This window comes from Vipera berus (assembly GCF_964194415.1).
Source record: "Vipera berus genome assembly, chromosome: 15".
NCBI classification, from domain to species: Eukaryota; Metazoa; Chordata; class Lepidosauria; order Squamata; family Viperidae; genus Vipera; species Vipera berus.
The window spans coordinates 3,574,483-3,600,827 of NC_138218.1; the positions used below are offsets into that span (position 1 = coordinate 3,574,483).

Here is a 26,345-nt window from a genome sequence, read left to right on the forward strand (position 1 = left end):
GGAACTATGGTCCCCTCATGACTCGTGGACTTCAACTCCCAGAATTCCTCAGCCAGGATGGGGGAACTATGGCCCCCTCATGACTCGTGGACTTCAACTCCCAGAATTCCTGAGCCAGCATGGGGGAACTATGGTCCCCTCATGACTCGTGGACTTGAACTCCCAGAATTCCTCAGCCAGGATGGGGGAACTATGGCCCCCTCATGACTCGTGGACTTCAACTCCCAGAATTCCTGAGCCAGCATGGGGGAACTATGGCCCCCTCATGCAGGGCTTTTTTTCTCATAGAACGCTCAGAACGGAGTTCCGGCACCTTTTTTGGATGGAACCTTGTAGGGTAAGCAAGGCGGGTTGTATGACGTGTGTGAGTTCCGGCACCTTTTTCTTTTACCAAAAAAGCACTGTGTAAAACGGTAGTAATACTTCACGTGATTTTTGTTTCTATCCCTCTGTTTGTGCAACCCAGGATTGTTCTTTAAGTGGGGAGCCATGGTGGCATCACCTCGACTTTTTTGACCACACCCTGCAACCACACCCTGACCCTTTGTGTAAACGGGAGAACAAATCAGTAGGGACCCGTGCTTTGTTTCTTGATATCCAGACTGGAAAAATACAACTAAGCTATGGATTGCATCTACAACAGAGTTCCTCAGTCTTGGCAGCTTCTAGGGCTATGGACGTCAACTCCCAGAATTCGTCAGGTAGCATTCTGGGAATTGAAGTCCACTTAAACTTGAATTTCTTAAGGCTGAGAGAGGTGTGTGGCTTCCTTCTCATCCGCTAAGCTTCCACCAACCCAGGCAGTGGGGGCTTAAGGGCTTTGCTAATGGAGTCTCCCATTGAAGTGGGCACCCCCATTGAAGGTAGCCTTCCCCAGAGAGACCCCCCCACCCCACAAACACCCCACCCCAGCTATGGCTTCTGAGGCAGAGATCTGCCATTTCCCATAAGCTGGTTAGGAATAACCACGCTAGAAGCTCAGGTGGAGAGAGCTGGCCCGGTCTCCTGGCTTCCTCTTGAGTCAAGTGGGGGAACCGGGCATTCCTAAAATGGCTTCGCTACGCAGAGCCCTTCCTTGGTTGAATCTGGCCCCCTTCCCCCCACCCCCCCAAATCCCCCCAGCCGCCTCTTCCTTTTGGCATAAGATGGCCGTTTCATACCAAATTCCCTGCTGAGCTGTTTGCTGTTCGCTTCTGTTCGCCCATCTCCTTATCAGGCAGCAACACTCAACAGGGCTTCCTGTCTGGATTGTCCATCCCAGGCCTGATTTATACAGGAAGGAGGACATAAAAAGCCACCCTGCCACTTCCAAAGGGACCATCACTGCTGCTGACCGCCATTGTTGGCGACCTGGACAGGAGAACCAGAGCGAAGGGAAAAAAACAACCCACCGAGTCAGCCCCAGCTGGGGTGGGAGGCCTTGAACCATGAAGACGCAAAGCTCAGCAGATCTTGGCCGGGGGGCAGCAGGAGGCCAGGAGAGCTGGTGGGGAAAGCCAGGCGGAGGAAGCCCCGTTCCAGGGCCACCGCAGAGGACCACTCTGAGCGGGCGAGAAGATCCCAGGTAGATATGAGAGTTGATGGTCACGTTTCCTAAGATGTGGGGCTCTTGCGGGACTTCGATGCAGCGGTGGGTCTCCGTTTGCTGGTTAACTCTCCCCCTGTGTTGAAGTGGGGACACACGAGAGGGGCCTTTGCATCTAGTAAGGACGTATTTGCAGAGGAGAGGCTCTTCAGAACAATTTGGGTTGGGTTCGCAACCCAACACACTTCACACGGTTGCAGAAAGAACCCACTCTTGGCTCCACAGGCTGGGTTCACACAACCCATTTAGCCCGAGAGAGAGAGAGAGAGAATTCCTGAATTGAGCATGCTTAGGTAAATGCAGCTGGCTCCTTCTTTACCTGATTTGTTAATGGGTATGCTGTCAACCTGTCAAGGGCGCTAGGTTATGTGAACACCCCTCCCGTTTGCCTAGCCGTTGGGTCTTCGTGTAAATCTTTGGCTAGCTTGATCTGTTGTGTGAACCTGGTATTCAGGTCTCTCGTGGAGCCAGAACGAAAGAGGGAAACTCAGATTCCCAAAGAGCGGGGCTGAGTTTTTCATTGCCTTACCTAACTGGATTCATCCAAGGCAGATGGAGCAGCCAGACTCTTGAACCCAAGGCTGCACGTGAACTGAAATGGCCCGTGTTCGTTGCGAGGTCTAGGGCTGGGCTGGCACAAAAGGCTTATGCTGGTTTCTAGGTGACCCATCTTCTAGGTTCACGCCACGTTCCCAGTCCTGAAGGACCCCAGTAAGCTATGCTGGCCCAACCTGAAAGCCACCTGTGAATGCAGGCACAATCTGTGCTCTGGCCTGGGGGATATTTGGATCCACTTTCCAGTCACTCCAGATTCTGGGGACGAACAAGGGTTGGCGAGGTCCCCAGCAGCTCCATTGAGATGGCTTGGCAGCTGCCACTCTGGACTTGTCTCGGCTGCTTTGAAGTAATTATTTTTTTTTTAAAAAATAATTAAGTTGGAAAGGACTTTGGAGGGTCTTCTAGTCCAGCCCCCTGCTCAGGCAGAAAACTCTATAAACCATTTCAGACAAATGACTGCCCAGTCTCTTCTTAAAAAAAAACTTCCAGTATTGGACCATCCACAACTTCTAGAGGCAGGTTGTTCCACTGGTTAATTGTTCTGACTGACAGTGTTCCCGGACATGGCCAGCCGTGCTGGAGAAACTGTCTGCGGTGCAACAGCTGGCAAATCTTTTTCTCTGCAATAATCTAGGATCAGCAGTCCATGTCCCAGCCCACCTTTTGGGACTTGATGGTACGGGATACCCCGAAAAAATTGGGGCTTCGCCTCGGGAAACATGCTTCCAAGCTTGGTCTCAGGGAGAATTTGCCTGGGATGCCTGCTTATCTGTTTGTCCCCAAGGATTTTGAATCCCCAACCTAATTTCAACAAGAGCTCCCAGCATTCTGTTCTGTTCTGTTCTGTTCTGTTCTACTGTACTCTACTCTACTCTATTCTGATTCACATTCTATTCTATTATTTTCTACGCCATTCTATTCTAATTTCTAATTTCTATTCTAATTCTATTCTATTATTTCCTACTCTATTCTGATTTATATTCTATTCTATTATTTTCTACGCTATTCTACTCTAATTTCTATTCTATTATTTTCTACTCTATTCTGATTCACATTCTATTCTATTATTTTCTACGCTATTCTATTCTAATTTCTAATTTCTATTCTATTCTAATTCTATTCTATTTCCTACTCTATTCTGATTTATATTTTATTCTATTATTTTCTACACTTTTCTAATTTCTAATTTCTGTTCTACTCTACTCTATCCTTCTCTTCTGCATTCTCTTCTCTTCTTCTGCATTCTATTCTCTTCTTCTCTTTGGCATTCTCTTCACCTATTCTATTCTTCTCTTCTGCATTCTTTTCTCTTCTATTCTATTCTTCTCTTCTGCATTATCTTCTCTTCTCTTCTCTTCTCTTCTCTTCTCTTCTCTTCTCTTCTCTTCTCTTCAGCAGGTTGGGGGTTTTGGCAGGACTTTGTGGATTGAAAGGGCCCGAAATCTTCTGCCTTGGCACTTGGGTTGAACTAGCTGGCCTTCCGCAACTTGGACAGAAGAGCTGCATTTTTAGGGGAGAAGAAAAGGGAGGATTTCAACCCGTTTTTCTCCTTCCCAGCTCCAAAATTTGCCCAAGAATAACCTTTTTGTTTCTGGACGTGACCTCATCTCTCCAGCCTTCCTTCCCAGGCTACTTTCCATTCAGCTGCTGGGCTTAAAACATTTGCTTTGCTCTCTTTGCACATTTACCTGAGAGCAAGAGCGTTCCTCTTCCTGCACTACCTTCTACTCACTGGGAAGGTCAGTTTGACCCCATTGTTAAGGCCGCCTCTTTCCTGCATCACCTGCATCATCTTTTGCCTCCGAGGTTTTGCTTAGCTTCCTTTCAAGAGGATTGGCTGGCTTTGGTGCTGGCTGTGGGTTAATCGTTGGCTTTCCTTCTTCTCTCCCACAGCCAGCATCCCACCTCTAGCAGCAAATTGCAACGGTCTCAAAGCATTTAAAATCCATCCCGATCCCAAAGGATTCCGAGCCGTGTCTGACACACACACACAAAAAATGAAAAGGTGACCATGTGCTAAAGTATCACTCACTTTTTTTTTCCCAGATTCCTTGCCCCCATTTTTTTCCTGAGAACTTTTGTGTTACTTTTTGACCTAATAAAATTCTAATAAGAATGCAATTTTTATTATTATTATTATTATTATTATTATTATTATTATTTATTTTTATTTTAATCCCATTTATATCCCGCCGTTCTCCGAAGACTCAGGGCGGCTTACAATCTAAGAAGCACAAATCAATGTGCTTAGCAGTAGCCTTCATTCTATGTTATATGCCTGCTTATTAGGGCTTTCGCCCCTTCCCAAGCGGCATTATTACAAAGTCAGCTTAATTGCCCCCAACAATCTGGGTCCTCATTTTACCTACCTCGGAAGGATGGAAGGCTGAGTCAACCTTGAGCCTGGTGGGACTCGAACCTGCGCTAATTGCAGGCAGCTGGCCTTACTTAAGGAGGCATTAGCCCACTGCTCCACCAAGGCTCAGTTATTATTATTATTATTATTATTATTATTATTATTATTATTATTATTATTATTATTATTATTATTATTATTATTATTATTATTCCCAGTTACTCTTGTTTCTGACGGAGAACACTGCCTTCAGCTCCCTTTAGTTAGGGGGAAGTCCCCAGTTTCAACACGGATGGTAAAATAACATTTTATTGGGATCAAAGAAAATCACAGGACTTCTACTGTTGGTTTTTCTGAAAGCCCGCAAATATGAAGGAACTGAATTGGGTAAAGCAAAGCCAGGAAGAAGAAGAAAAAAAAGAATAAGCAAAAAAATGGCTGGTTACCTCCTGTGCATTTAGAAAAACTCAACCAGCATCCTAAGATGGTAAAGATGGGATGACATCGTGTGCTAAATAGACACCATAATACCTGTGCTTTTATTTTGTTGATTGTTTTTTTTTTTTGCTCTAGCAATAAGAAATCAAACCATCTCAAAAGGAACAAGTTCTCTTTAATGATGAATAAGCAAGCCAGAAATAGGTAAGTCGTGAAATTAGTTTATTTCCTTTGCTGGCCATTTCCAAGGGGAAAAAAAACAACAGCTTGAGGTTTCCAGGAATTGCATTTCTGTATTTCTAATCCACCCTCCCTGCCATTGCTAAACTTCAGCTCCCATCATCCCCAGCCAGCGTGGGCAAAAAAAAGAGGGTTCTCACCAAATTAAGCAAGGTTGGAGCAGGTGAGTACGTGGATGGGAGACCACCAGGAAAGCCTACAGTTATGTGCTACGTTGGGAAGTAACTTCCCACCCACCCACCCCCAAAGCGCCTGCTTTAGCAAAAGGAAAGGGAATCGCAGCTGTGCGATTGCAAAAGAGGTATCTGGGAAATGAGCTGGCCAAACTTAGGATGGAAGACCACCAGGAAACCTACGCAACCCTTCCTGCCAGAAAGCAAGGGGCTTTTGCCCTGTAAGGTTGCAGGTGGAGCCCCTCTCTCCCAATGGGGCTCTCCCCCCCCTCCAAAGCTGGAGAGGAGGGGGAGCCAAGACCCCTTCCAGAGCCTCTGCAGCATCCTTCCCCCTCCCCGCCGCGTTCTTGACCCGGGTTGCTGGCTCTCCTCCATTCACAAGAGACCCGCTTCTTTTCTTGCCTGCCTTCCCCGGAAAGGCTCCAAGCTACGGGCGGGCTGGGGGGGGGGGAGAAACGAGGGTGTTGTGTTTTTTTTACTTTCTTCCCTTTCTGGAAGGAAAAGCGGCGGGGGGGGGGACGAGGAGGAAGACCCGTGTCTTTCTCGCCACCGAGAGCAGCACAAATTGGGCGGGCGGCCCTTCCCGCGGGCGCATCCTTGGAGGTCAGGAGCCGGGCGCGGGGGGGGAGGGAGAGAGAGAGAGAGCGGTGTCTGTGTGTGTGTGGGGGGGGGGAAACCGATCACTGGGGGGGAGGAGGTCCCGCCGTCCGCAGCGGGGAGGTCAGAGGGGGGGGCAAATCGACTCCCCCGCCTGCCGCCCCCTCCCCGATTCCCTTTGGGCGAACGGGAGCCAGGTTGGAATGCGGGGACGGGGACGGGGGGTCGCGAGGGGGGGAATCTCGCTAGAGCCTGGATCCAGCCGGCAGAAAGTAGCCCGGCAGAAAGTAGCCCGATGCTGAGACAATGGGACGCCTCGGGGGGCACCCGGGAAGAGAGAGAGAGAGAGGTCTCCGGAGTGGGGAGGGGGGTCTTTCGAGACGGAGGGGGGGGCGTTCGTCGGGGTTTCTTTACCTAGGGCTGGCGGGGGTGGGGAGAAAAGCCCGCCGTCCCCTTTGCACGGGACTCGGTCCCCGCACTCGAGTTCGCAACTCGAGCTCTTTCCAAAAAAAAAAAAAAAAGGTCCTCTCCAGGAGCGGCGCCCCCTAGTGGCCGAGACGGCCCGCGCAGCCGAGCCGAGCCGAGCGTGGGAGAGAGCAAAGTTTGGGTTTTGGTTTGCCGGGCCCGGTTTGGGCTCGGAGGCGCCCGAGGCTCCACCCGACCTGCCGAGGGAGAGAATGGCGCTGAGGCCGCCCAGGGCGGACGTTAATTAAGGGGCAGTTGGAAATTAAGTTTCCTGCCTGAGCGAGGGGCTGGACTAGGAGACCTCCAAGGTCCCTTCCCACTCTGTTATTCTGTTCTCTTCTATTCTGCATTCTGTTGTTCTGTTCCGTTCTGTTCTTCTCCTGCATTCTGTTCTGTTCTGTTCTTCTCTTCTGCATTCTATTCTATTCTGTTCTTCTGCATTCTATTCTGTTCTGTTATTTTCTTCTGCATTCTATTCTATTCTGTTCTGTTCTGTTCTTCTCTTCTGTATTCTGTTCTGTTCTATTCTATTCTATTCTCTGCATTCTATTCTGTTCTCTTCTGTTCTGTTCTCCCCTCTTCTATTCTATTCTTCTCTTCTGCATTCTATTCTATTCTATTCTGTTCTGTTCTGTTCTGTTCTATTATTCTATTCTATTCTATTCTATTCTATTCTATTCTATTCTATTCTATTCTATTCTTCTACATTCTTTTCTATTCTATTCTATTCTATTCTATTCTATTCTATTCTATTCTATTCTATTCTATTCTATTCTATTCTATTCTATTCTATTCTATTCTATTCTATTCTTCTGCATGTCTTGTGTCCTGTCCTGTCCTATCCTATCCTATCCTATCCTATCCTATCCTATCCTATCCTATCCTATCCTATCCTACCCTACCCTATCCTATCCTATCCTATCCTAGTGGCGTTTCTAATGAGGGTGGAGGGGAAAAGTCACATTTTTCTTAATACAGACTGTCCTCGACCTACGACCACAACTGAGCCCAAAATTTCTCTTGCAGATTGAAAAGTTGTTAAGTGAGTTTGGCCCTGTTTTATGACCTTTCTTGCCATAGTTACAGTGAGTGAATCACTGCAGTGCTTAAGGTGGTAACATGGTTGCTAAGTGAATCTGGCTTCCCCTGACTTGATCAAAAGGCTCCCCAAAGGGGATCACATGATCCCGGGACCCTGCAACTGTCCTAAGTACGAACCAGTTCCCAAGCATCCGAATGTCGATCACAATGACCCTGGGGATGCGGCAGTGGTCGTAAGTGCGAAAAATGGTTATAAGTCGCTTTTTTCAGTTACGTTGTAACTTCGAACGGTCAGTGAACGAACTGTCGCAAGTTGAGGACCACCTGTGTATGTATTTTATACTTCCGTATGTCTCAGGCTTGTTTGTGTGTATGTCAAGCTTTGGTCGTCGCCCTGGAGGCCACGGTGACGATTCTGGCTTAGCCGTTTTTTGTGAATCCAGTCTCTGCAGCATGTTAATCACGGTTTATGACCTAGCAGGATAAAACCAGCCATTCCGGTGTGTCCAACAAACTTCTCATCGCAGCAGATTTTAACGTGATGCCACGTGTGAACTCGGCCAGTTTCATTCGTTGAGCCTATTTCTATGCCGCCGCCATCGAAAAGATTCTCAGTTACTTACATTCAAAACGTCCTCAGTGAAAAGTTTTGAAAATCAAATTAACTCACAGTCCAGAAGTCTGTGGTTTAGCTCACGGTAGGAGCCCAGCTGCCTACATGGACTTGTTCTGGCAGATATCATAGATTTATGATTTGGCTTGTTGAACAGGCAAGCAGTGCTAGGCTGCCTCACGGAAAGAAAGAAAAAAGCGTCTTTGGGACAATCCACAAGTGACGCTGCCCCGCTTTTAGCCTAGATGAAGAAAGTTGTGAGAATGCGGTCTTGGCTTCAGCTTGGTTTGATCTTTGGTTGTGCTCTGGTCTTAACATTATCTAGATTTTAGCCTTGGGACACTGTTCAGAAATGGTATTTTTTAAAAAAGAAACTTTGATAAAAACGTGTAGTCTTCCTTCTCCGTAGAGAAGGTGATCGTAGGAGAAAATGAAATTGCAGGCTCTCCTTTTTCGTGGGTCAGCAAGCTTGCATTTAATTTTACAGCTGGCTTGGGACAAGTTCCCCCCCCCTCTTTCAGAATTAATTAACATTAATTAAGTGGAATTTTGCAGAATAGAATCATCCTTCTTGAAGCGGTGGATTTTGATTTGGGAACGGGATAGGCTTGGGAGGAGGATGGGTTGGGTAACTCGTTGCAATGGTGGCTTTTAGCCTATCCTTGTTCTCCGCTGGAGAAGAAGCTCCTTTGCCTTCAGCTCAAATGTCCCTTTGGAGTCACAGGCCCTTTCAGTCAAGGCCACAGTGGAACATGGCTGGGGAAAAGCTTCTGATTTAAGCCGAGAGGCTGATGTCCCCAAGTTGCACACTCACGTAGAGCCTTACTCTATGGGTTGATGTGACGCACGAAGAAGACGATGTTGGTTGTTTGGCCAAACCATCATTGACAATCTGGCTTTGAGTGATTAAGGCTTATTGTCCCGTAACGGTGGGACAGCCTTCTTCAAAGTGAAGCCTCCACTGCTGGGCTTCTGGGGAACTGAAGTCCAGCGTATTGAAAAGGCTGAAATAAATGTATATGTGGGGTCCTCGTTGCTCTCTGAGCTTCGTTGCTTTTTTTTTTTTTTTGCAGATGGTTCATTAACCAAACCAGGTAGCATCATCGGTGCACCCATGATCAGGTCACCTTGACTATTGCAGTGTGTTCTACATGGGGCCGCCCCTGAGAAGCTCCAGTCGGTGCAAAACGCAGCGGCCTACAGACCTCGTTGTGCACGTGTCACCTCTCCTGAGGGAGCTGCATCGGTTGACAATTTGCTTCCCGGTGCAATTCAAGGTGCTGGTTGAGACCCCTTTAAAGCCCTTCATGGCTTGGGACCAGGTTACCTGAGGGACCGTCTCTTGCCGGTCACATCCACCTGACCCAGGCAAGGAATGCTGTAGGTCCCGTCCCCTAAGGAGGTACACCTGGCGGGACCCAAGAGAAGGGCCTTTTCCGTGGTGGCTCCGTCCCTCTGGAACATCATCCCTCTGGAAATTAGACTGCCCCCCCAACACTCTTTCAGAAGACCTGGTTCTTCCAGCGAGTGTGGGGAACCCAGAGCGGGATGGAGCCCATTAAATGGCTGATTTGAGTTTGTGCTATCGGTTGTTGTTGTTGTTGTTGTTGTTGTTGTTGTTATAAAACTTTTATTCATAAAACCTGAAACTCATTCAACTGAACACTCAAACTGACTGGCACTAATGGTTGACACGGGTTGCTGCCAGCATCCTAGGTGGTATTATTATTATTATTATTGTTATTATTATTATTATTATTATTATTATTATTATTATTATTTATTCATTAAACATGAAACTCAGTCAACTGAACACTCAAACTGACTGGCGCTGATGGTTGACACGGGTTGCTGCCAGCATCCTAGGTATCAACCAGGTACCTCCTTAAAATGTAAGATGTTTCGAGCAGCGCAGTTTTTTGTGGCTTTGCTGGAGTGATTGCAGGAAGCTGCAATTTATTGAGGTATTTTGCAAAGTTTTTGGACATAGTTCCCAGTGCCATGATGACAGTGGGTATCACTGTTACACGTTTCACCCATAATTGCGCAGTTTCGATGGACAGGTCGCGGTATTTCGTAATTTTTTCCAGTTCTTTCTTTGGACTCTGGCATATTATTATTATTATTGTTATTGTTATTGTTATTGTTGTTATTATTTCTACATTGTGTTTTTATTGTCTGTAAGCCACCTAGAGCAGGGGTGTGCAACTGCTGGCCCACCCCATTGCTGGCAATGGTGAAAAAAGTCGCAATACGTCGCGTCACGTGACGTTGCGGGTTTGACACCCCTGGCCTAAAGTCACTGTGAGCCAGTAGGCAGCTATAAAAGGGTAAAGGTAAAGGTAAAGGTTCCCCCGCACACGCGTGCTAGTCGTTTCCGACTCTAGGGGCCGGTGCTCATCTCCGTTTCAAAGCCGAAGAGCCAGCGCTTGTCCGAGGATGTCTCCGTGGTCCTGTGGCCGGCATGACTAGACGCCAAAGGCGCACGGAACGCTGTTACCTTCCCACCGGAGTGGTCCCTATTTTTCTACTTGCATTTTTACGTGCTTTGGAACTGCTAGGTTGGCAGAAGCTGGGACGAGTAACAGGCGCTCACTCTGCTACGCGGCACTCGGGATTCGACCCGCCAAACTGCCGACCTTCTGATCGACAAGCTCAGCGTCCTAACCCACTGAGCCACCGCGTCCCTTCAAGGCAGCTATATAAATTCTCAAAAATAAATAAATAAATGACGACAGCGCCAAGGATCCCCCATTTCAATCCTGTCCTACAGATATTCTCCCCTAGCCATAAATGTATATACTTCAAGGATGCAATTTGGCCAAGGGTGAATAGGTGGGATTCTGCCTGGGGCTGTGGACCAGGAGAGCATTAGAAGCCAACTCGTTGATCTGGGTGGGCTTGACTTCTGGGGTTACCAGCAGAGCTCGTGATCCTTAGGAGAGTTTTCTGGGTGCAAAATCCCTTTTCTTTCTGGTCCATCTTGCAGCAGTGGCTGGTTGTGTGGGATCTCATTCTTAAAAGCTCATTTTTTCCCTCCTTGGGGCTCCTGGGGCCTGCCTTCCGTCTAATTTTAAATAAAATGTGTGGCGAGTTGAATTATTGCTAAGGATTCCAAGCAAAACCAAAGAGAAAAGTTTGAATGCTTTCTTATCTTTTTGCTTCACTATTGTTAGCTACAACTACTAATAGCTTGCAGATGTTTGGAACGGCATTGTTTCATAAAAACCGGTGTGTGTGTGTGTGTGTGTGTGTGTGTGTAATAAGCCCCCCATTAGAATGTATTGATTCAGTGCTTAAATATGTGGCTGTGACTTTGAGAATGGGTTTGCAAATATTTGGGGTCCCGGTGCTGGCAGTTCAAAACCGTTTCCATTCTGCCTTCAATTTTCAGCGGGAAGAATTGTGAGAATTGCGGCGAAAACAGGAGTCGTTGCCGGAGGGGGATGATGTCTGAATTTCTGCAGAACGATGCCTTGCCTTTGCTCATCTTTGCTTAAATCCTTTCAATACATTATTTTCCTCTGATTTGGGATCCTGTACATGCAGCCATGATCCAAATCTGAGGGTTCACACGGAGAGGCTCTTTGTGTCTCTTTTAAACGTTGCTGCTAATAAACATTCCAAGTTACCATTTCTCTTCATTAAAAAAATAATTCTACTTTTGGCTCCTTTTCCGCTCAAGAATGTTTCAAGCGAGGCAAGGAAAATAATTGTGCAAAATTTTTAAACTGCCTTTTGGCAGGATTACCCACGTGTAAAGGCCTGGGAATTACACAACCTTCCGCGTTCCCTCCAGATTGTAAATATTTGCAACGTGCAATACGCTTAAGTCAAAAAAAAAATGTAAGAGAAATTGGGCGGCCTGGTTTCCAAAAACAGCGCAATTCATTGCTGGGGTTGTTTTTTTTAAAAAAAAATTCTTTTTGATGATAATTCCATTAAACCTGCTAAAGCTCCCCTCCCCTTCTTTTTTCTCTCATTCCAATTCATTTTGATCTTTCTGCTTTTAGTCTTGCTTGAACTGACTCCGTTGCAGTCGCTCGTGAGAATCCTCCCTCCGTCCTTCATGCGACGGGCGTTGCAGTAGTGGAAAGGTCCAGCAGAGGGAAAAAAAATGAGGAGGGGGGGCTGGCTTTGGACTGGGCTTGTCGTGCTCCTGGCAGCCACCAGCCTTGACAGCTTCTCAAGCCCCAGGTGAGTCTTTGCCCCTCATCCAATGAAGAGGCACTGCTGGCTGGATTGCAGCAAGCACTTTCGAGGTTTTCTGCTAAGTTAACAGGGTGGTCTCCAGAAAGGGCCCCCACCCACCCTAGGAGATGGGCCAGAGGACAAGTCTTCTGCTGCTTTGAAGAGTAGCTGGGACAAAACGTTCAGAGAAGAGCAACTAAGATGATCCAAGGCCTGGGAGACCAAAACATACGAAGAACGGCTGCGGGACTTGGGGTTTGGCCAGTCTAAAAAAAGAAGAAATAGGGGAGACAGGATAGCAATATTCCAGTATTTGAGGGGCTGCCACAAAGAATTGAGGGGGGGATTTCACGTTGTTCACCAAAGCACCAGAGGGAAGGAGAAGAAACAGTGGTTGGAAACTGATCAAAGAGAGAAGCAACCTGGAATTAAGGAGAAACTTCCTAATAGTCAGAACAATTAACCAGTAGAATGGATTGCCTTCAGACGTGCCTTGAGCAGGGGGATGGACTAGAAGACCTCCCGGGTCCCTTCTAGCTCTATTCTATTCTAAAAAAAAAAAAAGGAAGGCTGTTTCAGCATTCAAGCAGTTGAAAGACGTAGCTAATTTTTTAAAACTAAATTCTACAGACTAGGGTCAAAAACAGATAAATAGTACAAATAAATAAATATAAACTTTTGTACTTAATAAAATGTGGGGGGGGGAAACAGATAAATAGGTGGTCCTTGATTTGTGACCTGTTTATCAACTGTTTGCAGTTATGACAGCCCTACGAAAAGTTACTTATGACTGATTCTTGCATTTACAACCATTGCAGTAGCCTGTGGTCACGTGATTGCATTCCTGGCACTTGGCAACCTGTTTGCCTTGCGTAAACTACTACACTGCCTAACAACAAATGTTCTAGTCCAACTGTGGGCATAAGTTGAGGATTACATGTATTGGAAAGGCATACATAATATGCCATTTAATTTTTTGTTTTTTTGTTTTTTTGACAGATACCAATAACAGTGAAGAAATATTTACTGTATTATCATTTATCATTTTGCTAAGCACATTGGTTTGTGCTTAAATTGTAAGCCCCCCTGAGTCTCCGGAGAAGGGCGGGATATAAATGGGATTAAAATAAAAAAATAAAATAAAATTTAATGCACTTTGCAGTTGTTCACTTATGCCACACTCAGCTTTAATGGTAAATTCAAACCATTCGATGCTCTGAAATTCTAATTCCCATTGATATACCTGCATTTTTAGTTTTCTCACCTTTTAAGGTGAAATCATTATAGTGTTGACAGTTTTGCCCGCACGTTGCATCGACGTAAATTGTATACCCCTCTAATATCTGTACGCTGCAATTTACTGTTTGCATTTAAGATGCCATAAATAACTAAATAAGACAAAGCGGCAGCCGCGACAGTCTGTTGAAACTTCGCTTGCTTTTTTATGTGTTTCACACATTTCTTGCACGCAAAACACGTCAATTGCACCATCAGGGTGTTTCCGACTTTTCTGACCTCCGGACATGCCACTCCTGGCATTAAGTGGTCCTTCCCTGCTCTCAGAGGCCAGCATCAGATTTTATTTATTTATTTATTAATGGGATTTATATCCCGCCCTATCTCCCGAGGGACTCAGGGCGGCTAACAACAACAAAACTTAAAGGTCTCTGTACAGTAAATTAAAAATAAAAATTCGAAATAAATTTATTTATTTATTTATTTAATTTATTAATTTAATTAATAAATAAATTGCCAAGGAGCCTGACCCTGCATTGTCCTTTTGTGCTTCTCACTCACAGGTGTGGCGGATGCTCCATGGAGGTGAGAAGCCACACCGTGTCCTACCTCGCCTCCCGTGTCCAGCCGGTCCACCAGCCCTACCTCACTCTGTGTCCAGGAAACAGGCTCTGCAGTACATACAGGCAAGAGAGCGGATGGAAAACAGGGGAATCTTCTGGGCTTCTATCTTGACCCTCCCACACCTTGTAGCAGGGAGTTCCAGAGGTTCGCTGCGTGCCGTTGAAGGCTACAGCAACTTCCACCTTACAATCCACAGCAGGTTGCTAGAAGGACGTAGGTGGACGTTGCCATAGCTTTCAGTGGCTTGCAATGAGCCTCTGGAACTCCCTGCTACAAGATGCGGGAGGATCAAGGTAGAAAGGCAATCCATCAGCTCTTGCATTCTCCTTGTCATTTGGATTTATTCCCTGCTGAGTGCTTATATAAAGGCAGTGGGACGTGTGTGCGTGTGTGGGGGGGGAACACAGTGCTAGCTTCCTTCTCTGCAATCGTCTCCCCCAGAATTTCACACGATCTAGTTTCTCAGCCTTGTCAGCTTTAAGACGTGTGGACTTCAACTCCCAACTAGTAACAACTAGTGTTACTAACTCAACAATGGCAGTGACTCACTTAACAACCGTGGCAAGAAAAAAAATGAGGCGAGACCCGCGTAACAACTGTCTTGCTTAGCAATGGAAATTCTGGCCTCAAAATTCGAGGGCAATCTGTACGCCTCCCTCTTCTTATATTTCCCCTCAACAACGACCCTGTGAAGTGGGTTGGGCTGAGAAAGGTGGATTTTTTTTTCCCCTTCGGTGTAGTTTTTGGAGTCACTCACGGTTCCTTCTTTGCATGTGGTTTGTCCCAAAGGAGCTTTTCCAAAAGGCCGCTGGACTTCCTTGGTTTTCCTTGGAAGACATTTCGCTTCTCATCTTGAGTTCAGAACCGGAGAAGCTTCTTGGGTGAGAAGGAAAACGTCTTCAAGGAAAAATCAACGAAGTCCAAGTTGCCTTTTGGAAAGGCCCCTTTGGGACAGTCGTGACTGGATGACTTGAGAATCTCCACGGACATTTGAACGTTATTCCCAATTGCAAACACCCCACCCCCCAAAGATGCTGGGAGTCGGGCAGCCCGTACAGTGTACGTATACAGCCCTTTCCCACCTGCTTTTCTCCTGTGAAATCTCAACATATCCACCACGTTCACCTTTTGGGCCCTGTGGTTTTTGCAGAACTACCTATAAAGTCAGCCATCGGCAGGTTTACCGGAAGATTTCCCGGCCGGAATACGTTTGCAGTCCTGAATGGAAGCAGAGAAGTGCTTTCTCGAGGCACGGATGTCCCACAGGTGGTCTTTCTTTATGTGAAATATGAACAACAACAACAAAAAAAACCCTTTTGGGTCCTTAGAGGAGATTGGGGGGGAGGGGGGTGGCTCTTGGTCTGCTTGGTGAGGAAAATGCGGTTTATTTATTTTTCCCTCTCCGAGCCGTGTATCAGACCAGGTGGAAACCACTTCTGGACTTTCTGCTCAAAAGAGAGGAAAATGAAATTCTGACTTCTGACTTTTGAGTTTTGAGTTGTTCTAGAAAAAGTTAGGGCTTACTGTTTTTGCAGAAGTAAACACTTGGTGCAGCGATTCTGCTATATGCCCTGAAAAAAGCCTTCCGTTCTTTCTTTATTCCCTTCTCCCTATTCCCTTCATCTTCTCTTTTCTCTCGTCTTCATTTTCATTGGTATTCTATATTAAGAAAAAATATTTCATAAAAATTATTTTTTAAAAAAGACAAACAGGTCAGGCCCTGGATTCGTTGAAAAGCGAATTGCAACTTCCCAACCATATTAATTGCACAGACAGCTACGCTAGCCCATGGATCGGCCAATCCCAGCAACTCTCTTCTGATAACAGGTCGTGCCTAAGAGAGAAGAGATAATGTTATTAACAGATAATAATTATAATAATAATTATAAAAAAATTATTATTATAGTTATTACAAAATTACAATTATTACAATTATTACAATTATTATTATTATTATTATTATTATTATTATTATTATTATTATTATTATTATTATTATTATTATTATTATTATTATTATTCAGATAATAATAGCCTGGATCTCCCCACTTCCACCTGTCTGGATGGAAGCGGGGTGCCTTGCCTTCTCTTTGATTTTGGCTTCCTGCTTCCCCCCACCCCAAACTCCAGTTTCCATCTGGTCTTGCATGAAACCAGCCCCACAGGTTGATTGATTTATGATCCAGCCGGTCTGCAGGATGCAAACCTAATCAGCGTCTTCTTTTGTCTCACCGCAGCTCCTATTTGCCGCCCGCCATGCCAGCCCAGCCGGAAATGTTCACTCCCAAATGACTGCGCCTGTCCTGGATGGACCGGAAGGTGTTGCCAGACAGGTAAACGTCTTTGAGCGCTGTCAGGTGCTTCCTCCTCTGGAGAAGCTGCAGCACAGCCTGATGCTGGCATGTGGGAAGGTGCTGTGCTCCGAAGCCTCAGATTCAGTGTAAATGGACTCCTACGGAAGGAAGCGAGCGAGGTGCCAGGTTCTGCTCCCACTCAGTTCTCGGTTGCCAGGTGAATTTGGACTGCAACCGGCGAGACTGGCTGACATCACGAGACTCCAATGCATTATAGTTTGTTTATTGAAGGGAAGCAAAGAACTCAAACCTGTGACGTTTTGTTTGCTCAGACGCTCTTTTATTAGAACGATGATAAGACTTTTATCTCACCTTTTGGATTGGATTAGATTAGATTAGATTAGATTAGATTAGATTACATTAGATTAGATTAGATTAGATTAGATTAGATTGGATTAGATTAGATTAGATGATTAGATTAGATTAGATTAGATTAGATTAGATTAGATTAGATTAGATTGGATTGGATTGGATTGGATTAGATTAGATGATTAGATTAGATTAGATTAGATTAGATTAGATTAGATTAGATTAGATTAGATCAGATCTTCTGGCCCATTTTCCCAGCTTGGATGGTCCAAGTTCTTCTTTTGTGTCTGCTGTGCAATGGTCAGATCTATTATCAAGATGATAACAATAATTTAGTACTCAGAGAGAGAGGCACCTGTCGCACAACACCCTGGTCTTAACAACTGTCAGTAAAACAAGTCTGGGTAGTGGACTTGGCAGTGCCTGCAGACAGCAGAAGAGAAGAGAAAAGACTGGAAAAAAATCACAAAAAAAAAGACTTGCAAATAGAAATAGAACAACTGTGGCAGAAGCAAGCAAAGATAATCCCAACAGTAATAGGCGCCTTGGGTGCAGCCCCAAAACATCTGGAGCACCACTTGAACACCATCGGCACTGACCAATTCACCACCAGTCAATTGCAAAAGGCAGCTTGACTTGGCCCGGCTGACACGCTGCAACAATCCCTTTACTAACAACATCTACTTATCCCAGGTCCTTGGGAAGGACTTGATAGGTGGATAAAAATCCAGATCCAGCCTAAACATCTGGCTGACTGTGGAGTCAATCTTAATAATAATGTATTAAATGTTATACGTGCTGCCCAACCGTCAGCAACTCTCTCTTTCGTACCCAATGGGAGAGCGCTGCAATTTTTGAAGTCAGGGCCCTTCTGGAATGTGCTTTCCCAGACTCCCACGTGGCTGTAGGAGGCTTTAGAGACCATCTAGTCCGTCCCCAGGAGGGGACAGACATCTGAGAGTGTGTCCCTTCCCAAAGCAGTTCTTAGTCCTAGGAAATTCTTCTCGATGCCCGACAAAAATATCTTTGCCTGCAAGAGGAGTGAGGGAAATGGAACAGGCCTTCCTTCGGCTGGCAGACAGAAGAGGATGGCTGAGTTTTTGTGGAGGGAGGGGTAAATCATCTGCTGAATTTTTCCTCTACCACACCCCACCCCCACCCCCACATCCCCTCTGCTGCCTTTATAGTTCCCTTGTTTGGTCCTTAGAGGATCCCTTTAACTTTGTATCCTGGCCTGTTCATGCAGAGATTAAGATAGCAAACTGCTCCGGGCGTTTTGTAAGGTATTTTGGGGCTGACATTTTAGACAGGCCCATTTCGAGGGTGGTGTGATGTGGTTTGATTGTCAGAATGTATGTCTGTTACTCCTCCCCCTCCTCTTTCCCGTCATTGATGCAAAATGATGGTTAAAATGTATTATTACAAAACGGGTGCAACACGAAACGCGCTAATCAGGCCTGGGGAGGGGGCTGCTTCCGCCATGCAGGGGTCCCCTTGGCTCACAGCTTCCTCCTCTGCCTTTAGACGTGGACGAGTGTGCAGCCGGGAGACACGGCTGCAGCCAGCTTTGCATCAACACAGCCGGAAGTTACCGCTGCGCTTGCCATCCAGGGTACGGGCTCCACGCGGATGGACAATCATGTCAGGCTCTGAAAGTGTCCCCCACCCCAGCTGCCCCAGGTGAGACCAGAGCTTGCTGGCTTAATCCTTGCCTGGCAGGGTGATGGTGAAGGGATTCAGCCTTTGTGTGCTTGCTCACCACAAAATGCAGAGGCCAAAAGGTGACTTTGAGCTGGAATTTGCATGGAATTCCTCCTCCTCCTCCTGCTCCTCCTGCTCCTCCTCCTCCTCCTCGCAACTGGGTCCTCCTTCTGGCCACCTTCCAGTGACTTGGCTGGCTTGTTTTGGCTGAGCAAAACCAGGGGTCCAGAAGAAGAATCTGCTTTGATGAAAACTTGGGTTTATTACGCAAGAATGGTGTAACCTCACCTGTGGAGAGGCGGATGGATTGCTTGGGTTAAAGGTCTCACAAGGAACTGCCCCCAGATGAAATTCTTGTTCCCCAAATTCTTGGGAGGCGCAACCATAGCTTATTTTTCCAGGGTTTCCCCAGTATGATAAATGAATCCATTAGCTGGACTAGTGTACACCTGGATTACATTTTAATCCATCAACTGTAGCCTGCTTTCTGGATGCCAATGCTAGCAGTCTTTCTCAACTCTGCCTCTTTAAGACGGGTGGACTTCAACTTCCAGAATTCCAGAATTCCCCAGAATTCCCCAGCCAGCTTTGCAGAATTCTGGGAATTGAAGTCCATCCATCTTAAAGTGGCAGGGGTTGAGAAACATGACTCTAGAGCAGGGGTCTTCAAACTTGGCCCTTTTATGACTTGTGGACTTCAACTCCCAGAATTCCTCAGCCAGCCACACTGGCTGAGGAATTCTGGGAGTTGAAGTCCACAAGTCATAAAAGGGCCAGGTTTGAAGACCCCCTGCTCTAGAGGCTTCACCCCCAGGGTGTTTTGTGTGGACCCACCCAGTCCTGAAAGAGGAATGGCTGCACGGCTTCTTGTCGCTTCCAAATAATGCAGAGGTGTCCCAACTTCTCCAAGCATGTTCTCAGATGCGACGTACAGCCTTGTGGGAGAACTCAGTTTTTCATGGCTAGATGAGATTAAGGCGTCAGCCCAGCCTGTGCAGCACACCCAAGGTTACCTGGTCCATAATCCTGAGCCCACACAACTGACCTGGAGTTCCCATACATCGCTTTTGATTCTGCACACACCTTCCTGTAGCACCCCGAGGTCTTTCTCTGGCTTCAGAGGCACCTCCTTCTCTACGTCGCACCCCCGAGCTGGAAGAGGAGAGCCCCACCAGCCCAGGCTGACCGCCGCTCATTATTACTTTTGGTACGCGCTGTGCCACTTCAAACTCGTACCGTGAGTAATAATGCGCGGAGGGCCAGCCTTTACGCCGGAGAGGAAGAGTGGGGCACCGCGTCACCGCCAGCCTTCGATCTGTGGACAGGGAAGAGTTACTTAACCGACGGCTGATTTCTTGCACTCTCTTGGGGAGAGAAAGGGAAGAATGATTTTAAGAGGCTGGGACGTCTTTGGCTGGGTTTTAGGCGGGAGTTCAAGATACAGGGTTCCACCCCAAAATAAGCTCGCAAGGTAGGCGGGGTAGAGAGCCAACGAGCGCTTAAAGTCACCAGTTGAGCTTCTGTGGGTGAGGGCGGTCTTGAACCCGGGTTTCCCTGCTTCCAGGCCAACTCAGCTCCACACCGAACGGACTCTGTGAGGTCAGTGGCCCTTGCAATCCAGCCTGGATAAACAGAACGTCAGATAGATTGGAATCCCAGTGAATAAAATGTCCACTCATTTCTCCATGAGTTCTTAACATTTTGTTCTTAACATCTCCACAGTCTTTGCCCAACAGGGAGAAAACCCCACCGTCACTAGGATAGGATAGGATAGGATAGGATAGGATAGGATAGGATAGGATAGGATAGGATAGGATAGGATAGGATAGGATAGGATAGGATAGGATAGGATAGGATAGAACAGAATAACATATAGAGTGGAATGGAATGGAATGGAATGGAATGGAATGGAACAGAATGGAACAGAACAGAACAGAACAGAATAGAATAGAATAGAATAAAGATGGAATAGAATAGAATAGAATAGAATAGAATAGAATAGAATAGAATGGAATGGAATGGAATGGAATGGAATGGAATGGAATAGAATAGAATAGAATAGAATAGAATAGAATAGAATAGAATAGAATAAATATGGAATAGAATAGAATAGAATAAAGAGAATAGAATAGAATAGAATAGAATAGAATAGAATAGAATAGAATAGAATAGAATAGAATAGAATAGAATAAAGATGGAATAGAATAGAATAGAATAGAATAGAATAGAATAGAATAGAATAGAATAGAATAGAATAGAATAGAATAGAATAAAGATGGAATAGAATAGAATAGAATAAAGATAATAATAGAATAGAATAGAATAGAATAGAATAGAATAGAATAGAATAGAATAGAATAGAATAGAATAGAATAAAGATGGAATAGAATAGAATGGAATGGAATGGAATAGAATAGAATAGAATAGAATAGAATAGAATAGAATAGAATAGAATAGAATAGAATAGAATAGAATAGAATAGAATAGAATAGAATAGAATAGAATAGAATAGAATAGAGCTGGCTCAGGAATTCTGGGAGTTGAAGTCCACAAGTCATAAAAGAGTCAAGGTTGCCTACCCCTGTAACCTAGACTAACAGCAGATACAAACCTTCTTGGAAGCACTGCGCAGTCTGTCCTTTGTTCTCACAAATGTTTTTCTGTTTCATTGTGAATTTGTGCAGCAAGAAGTGACAACCTTCCCGTTCAAGACGAAGTGAGAGAGCTGAGAAGCAGGTTGGCAGCTTTGGAAGAAGTGAGTCTCCTTCTAGTAACCCCAATTGGGTTAGAGATGGGGTGGTGCTGGTCCGAGGGTTAGAATAGAATAGAATAGAATAGAATAGAATAGAATAGAATAGAATAGAATAGAATAGAATAGAATAGAATAGAATAGAATAGAATAGAATAGAATAGAATAGAATAGAATAGAATAGAATAGAATAGAATAGAATAGAATAGAATAGAGCAGGAAGGGACCTTGGAGGTCTTCTAGTCCAACCCCCTGCTCAAGCAGGAGAACCTATACCATCTCAGACAAGTGACTGTCCAGTCTCTTCTTAAAAACCTCCAGGGATGCAGCGCCCACGACTTCTGGTGGCAAGCTGTTCCACTGGTTAATTGTCTTCACTGTTAGGAAGTTTCTCCTTAATTCCAGGTTGCTTCTCTCCTTGATTGGTTTCCATCCATTGTTTCTTGTCCTTCCTTCAGGTGCTTTGGAGAATAATTTGACCCCCTCTTCTTTTGTGGCAGCCCCTCAAATACTGGAATACTACTATCACGTCACCCCTTTTCTTTAGACTAGCCAAAGTAAGGCGCTGGGTCTGAACAGTGGCATCCACTGCCCTAAGCAGCATAAAGCCATGGGGTCAGGCAGAGATCAGGAAGGAAAATCCGCTCAGTAGTAAAGACGATGGACTTTAGTTAGAAAAGAAAGTCCTACATCGAACTTCCCTGTTGGAGTCTTCACAAACAGCTGTGGTGTTTAGTTGGCAATGGTGCGTATGGGTTGATTCTTTTGAGACTCCAGTCTGGTTGATTCTCTTGGGATGTCCTGGTGGTCTCCTTTCCAAGGACTAACTCAGCTGACTCTCTCCTTGGCTCTTTCTCAACGAGTCAGCTCTAGACTGCCACCTACTGCTGCTACTCGCACTCAGCTCACGATTTAGAGTAGAACAGAATAACAGAGTTGGAAGGGACCTTGTAGGTCATCTAGTCCAACCCCCCCCTCCCCACCCACCGATTTTAACACACAACTCTCTTTTCTTGGCTACAACATGGAAGCGGCTTGCCTTTGGGGAATCTGTTTACGCAGGGCATTGTGGAACTTTCCCTCTGTGCAGCAGCGAACGGCTGATCAGAGCTGATTTAGAAAGAGTCACCTCGGTTAGTCCTCGGAAAGGAGACCACCAGGACGTTTCCTGTCCCCTGCCTTTCATACCGCGGGTTTGATCCTGCCGTCCCTCTTGCAGTCTGAGTGCTCCTCGGACCTTGCTCGATGCTTTATGAATGCACATCACTAGCTGGGACCCCGAAGCAGGCCGTAAGCCAAGGTTTGCAAACCAGAGGAGCTCGGCGCACCCTGAACGCAAGGCAGGAAGTTGGGAGATACTCCAGGTATTTCAGCCACCCGCTTCAGAGGCAGCTTGATGTTGCTTGCCTGCCTGCCTGCCTTCCAGAAGGGTTTTGAGGCTCGTTGTCCTCATGGTTATGGGGGATGGGCAGCCCAGCGGGCCCAGGAAGCTTGAAGGCAGCCAGGTGAAGGGGCTGCCCGTCTTCTCTGCCCGGCATTTCTCTTCTCTGCCCCGCAGGCCGAACCCAGCTTGTCTGTCAGCCGTCAGAATCCTGTTCCTACAAGGCGGTTTGAATCTCCTTAGCCTGGCAACCGTTGGCTGCTGCTTTCTGCCCAAGCAGCAACCGGTGCTCCTGGGTTGCCACAAATGCCAACCCAGTTTGACCCTGGTGTTCAAGGCACCTGGCTAGAAACCAGGAGACGGTGGGTTCGAATCCCGCCTTCGCCATGAAAGCCGGCAGGTCGGCCTTGGGCCGGTTGCTCTGTCTCAGCCCAGCCCGCCTCGCAGGGTTATTGTTGTGAGCCAAACGGGAGGAGGGAGGAGTTATTAGGGATGTTCACCCCCCTGAGTTAGCTGTATAAAGTAATAAAGTCAGGATAAGAATCTAATACATTTAAAAAACAAAAACAAACCCTGCCAGGCAGCTGTTGGCAGAGACCTCCCCGGAGTCACGCGTCTCTCTTTCTCGACAGAAGTTCCAGCTCGTTTTGGCACCGTTCCTCAAGCCGGACCTGCCTGGTGCCGGAGAGGCCCCCGGGGCAGGACCCATCAGCCTGCTGGTCCATGTGATGCAGCAACTGGACCGAATAGATTCGCTCAGCGAGCAGATCTCTTTCCTGGAGGAGCGTCTGGAAACCTGTAGGTGGCCTGCTGGATCTCCCTCTTTCCAGATTTTGTCTGCATGGCCCGGATCCATCACAGGGTTTCCGTTGGACGGTGCAAAGTACAGGAGGGACTGAGGCACAGGTGGCTGGTCTGGGGAGCCCTAAAGGCTCTTCTGGGACCCCCAAGAGCTTTGCACCCCCTTTCCACACATTCAGGGACACCATTGCCCCAGATCAGCCCCAGAATAGCTTTAATGCAACTGGGGGGGGAGCAAAATTTTTATAGAAGGGAATACATGTAGCACAAAGGGACGCGGTGGCTCAGTGGGTTAGGACGCTGAGCTTGTCGATCAGAAAGTCGGCAGTTTGGCGGGTCGAATCCTGAGTGCCACGTAACAGAGTGAGCGCCTGTTACTCGTCCCAGCTTCTGCCAACCTAGCAGTTCAAAAGCACGTAAAAATGCAAGTAGGAAAATAGGGACCACTATGGTGGGAAGGGAACAGCGTTCCGTGCGCCTTTGGTGTCTAGTCATGCCGGCCACATGACCACGGAGACGTCCTCGGACAAGCGCTGGCTCTTCGGCTTTGAAACGGAGATGAGCACCGGCCCCTAGAGTCGGAAACGACTAGCACGCATGTGCGGGGGAACCTTTACCTTTTACATGTAGCTCAGGGTTGAATTGTGGGGTCCTTGGTGATCTCTGAGCTTGGTTGTTTTCTTGCAGACGTTTCAGGGCCCAACTAGGTAACATCATCAGTGCTAGAAGGGAGGAGGGGTTTGTTTTCTATTTGTGTATAGTGGCTTGCCCTGTCAATCTTCTTCCTGGTAGTTTCTTTTTTTTTAATGTAAATTTTATTGGTTTTCATAAGGGTGGGGAGAAAAATGCGGGGATGGGATATGGGGTTGGGATAGAGGGAAAGTTAAGGGAGGGGTTGGGGTTTCCCCCAATTACATTCAATATTTAGCAAATAGCATATTCTCTGGGTTGATATACATCACTAAAAGTTGTGAGAGTAACGATTGGTAACAATAACAGACATAGCAAATTATAGTAAACAATGTTAAATTTTCAATCTATAACATTTTTCTTCGTAAAATAAGGTAAAAAAAAAAGGATCACGTTCCTTTCTCTCTAATTCGTTGGTCTAGCCCAGGGGTAGGCAACTTCGGCTCTTTTATGACTCATGGACTTCAACTCCCAGAATTCCTGAGTCAGCTATGCTGACTCAGGAATTCTGGGAGTTGAAGTCCATGAGTCATAAAAGAGCCGAGGTTGCCTACCCCTGGTCTAGCCATTGATAAAATTTATTCCAAGTTCTATCATAAACTAAATGCTCTTTTTCTTTCATCTCTAAAGTTAATCTATCCATTTCTGCACAAGCTTCTTCTTGGTAGTTTCCTGACTTGGGTGTTGTCTATGGTTTGGTTATTGGTCTTACCTGGTGTAAAGCTGGGAGGCATATACTGCACCTGGTAATTAATTCCTGGGTATGTTTACTGTTTACCTCTTGAAACTTGAAGCAATAAACAATACCCCCACCGTGGAACTAGCAACTCAAGACAAACCATCCAACAGTAATCAACAGCCCACTCAAGGAATGACCCAGAACAGGCCCACCAACGCTAGTATCCGAGCAGAGCTCAAAGTCCATCCTCTTCCAACGCGGACGACGGATGACGTTATCTAGTCGGGCTAGGAAAGGTCTGCAAGAAAACCAACCAAGCTTCGGAGAGCACCAAAGATCTCCCAAAGCAAAGTTTGGGATGGGTGGCCGGGAAGTCGGAGCTACTGTTTTGCTCCAAGCTCTTTTGAAATAGCCGAGAGATGCTTTCATCCCTCTAAAGTTAAACGCTCTCCCTCTCCTTCTCCCACGTTCTTTCTCTTCCTTCACCCTCAAAGACCCTCCCCTCGGAAAGCATGAGCAAATCCCCGCCCCCATCCGAGGTTGACTTTGCCATTTTGCCGCCCCCCCCAACCCCTCGTAGGTTCCTGCAAGAACCGGCTCTGAGGCTGAAGAAGGACGGAGGCCCTCGCTGCGCCCGCATCCCATGTTGTTCTGGTGTGTCTCTCCGTTGAGTAGCAACTGAGCCTTGTTCCAGCAAACGAGCCAAGCCAAGGCAGCGGAGAGGATTAAGAGGCTGGAAATATCACGTTCTCAGCAAGCTTTCCCCCCACACACACACCTCTCCTCCAGCTGGCCGGCATGCAGGATGGGTCACCTTTCCAAACCCCGCCGGCCAGAGGTTGTGGGACGGAAGACCGGCAGCCTCCTAGCAAAACATCCCTTGAAAGAGGAAGCATCCTGCTGCTGAATGGAGAGAATCGGGAGAGGTGGGCTGGTCTCGCCTCCCCCGCCCCCACCCCCCCACCCCAGGTACAAGGCAGCCATTTAGAGAAAAAAGGGCCCCTTTGGCAAGAAAAGCTCAGAAGCTGCTCTTTTCCAGGCTGTTACCCAAAATATCTTGGCAAGGCAGGGTTATTTCTGTGGGGAGGGTGGCGCTAAACCAGATTTCCCCCCCCCCGTGTAAATGCACCATTAGTGTCCTGCTTGCTTCCCCTTTCCAATTGTAGAAAAACTCCCATGACGTTCCTCATGTCCTCCTCCCTTTTTAAGAAAGAAATAGAAAAGAATCCTAGGGCTGAAAGGGACCTTGGAGGTCTTCTAGACTCTAGGCCATGGGGTAGGCAACCTTGGCTCTTTTATGACTCGTGGACTTCAACTCCCAGAATGCCTCAGCCAGCATGGGGCAACTATGGCCCCCTCATGACTCGTGGACTTCAACTCCCAGAATTCCTGAGCCAGCCATGCTGAGGGGAAAGGGGGAGGTTTCCAAGCTGAGCCATGCTGGCTGAGGAATTCTGGGAGTTGAAGTCCACCAGTCATAAAAGAGCCACGGTTCCCCACCCCTGGACTAAGGCAAGGGTAGGCAACCTTGGCTCTTTTATGACTGGTGGACTTCAACTCCCAG

General features: G+C 46.7%; 1 protein-coding gene across 1 annotated transcript; it reads left to right on the forward strand.

Moving 5' to 3' along the window:
• The first annotated feature begins 1,349 nt into the window (after nucleotides 1-1,349).
• EGFL7 (EGF like domain multiple 7) lies at nucleotides 1,350-26,345 on the forward strand. Its single transcript, XM_081339685.1, has 10 exons — nucleotides 1,350-1,564; nucleotides 5,073-5,141; nucleotides 12,080-12,263; nucleotides 14,057-14,179; nucleotides 15,268-15,383; nucleotides 16,355-16,450; nucleotides 18,305-18,460; nucleotides 21,166-21,236; nucleotides 23,244-23,409; nucleotides 25,362-26,345. Exons 3-10 carry the CDS (start codon nucleotides 12,184-12,186, stop codon nucleotides 25,382-25,384), a joined length of 831 nt encoding a protein of 276 aa, XP_081195811.1. The 5' UTR covers nucleotides 1,350-1,564; nucleotides 5,073-5,141; nucleotides 12,080-12,183; the 3' UTR covers nucleotides 25,385-26,345.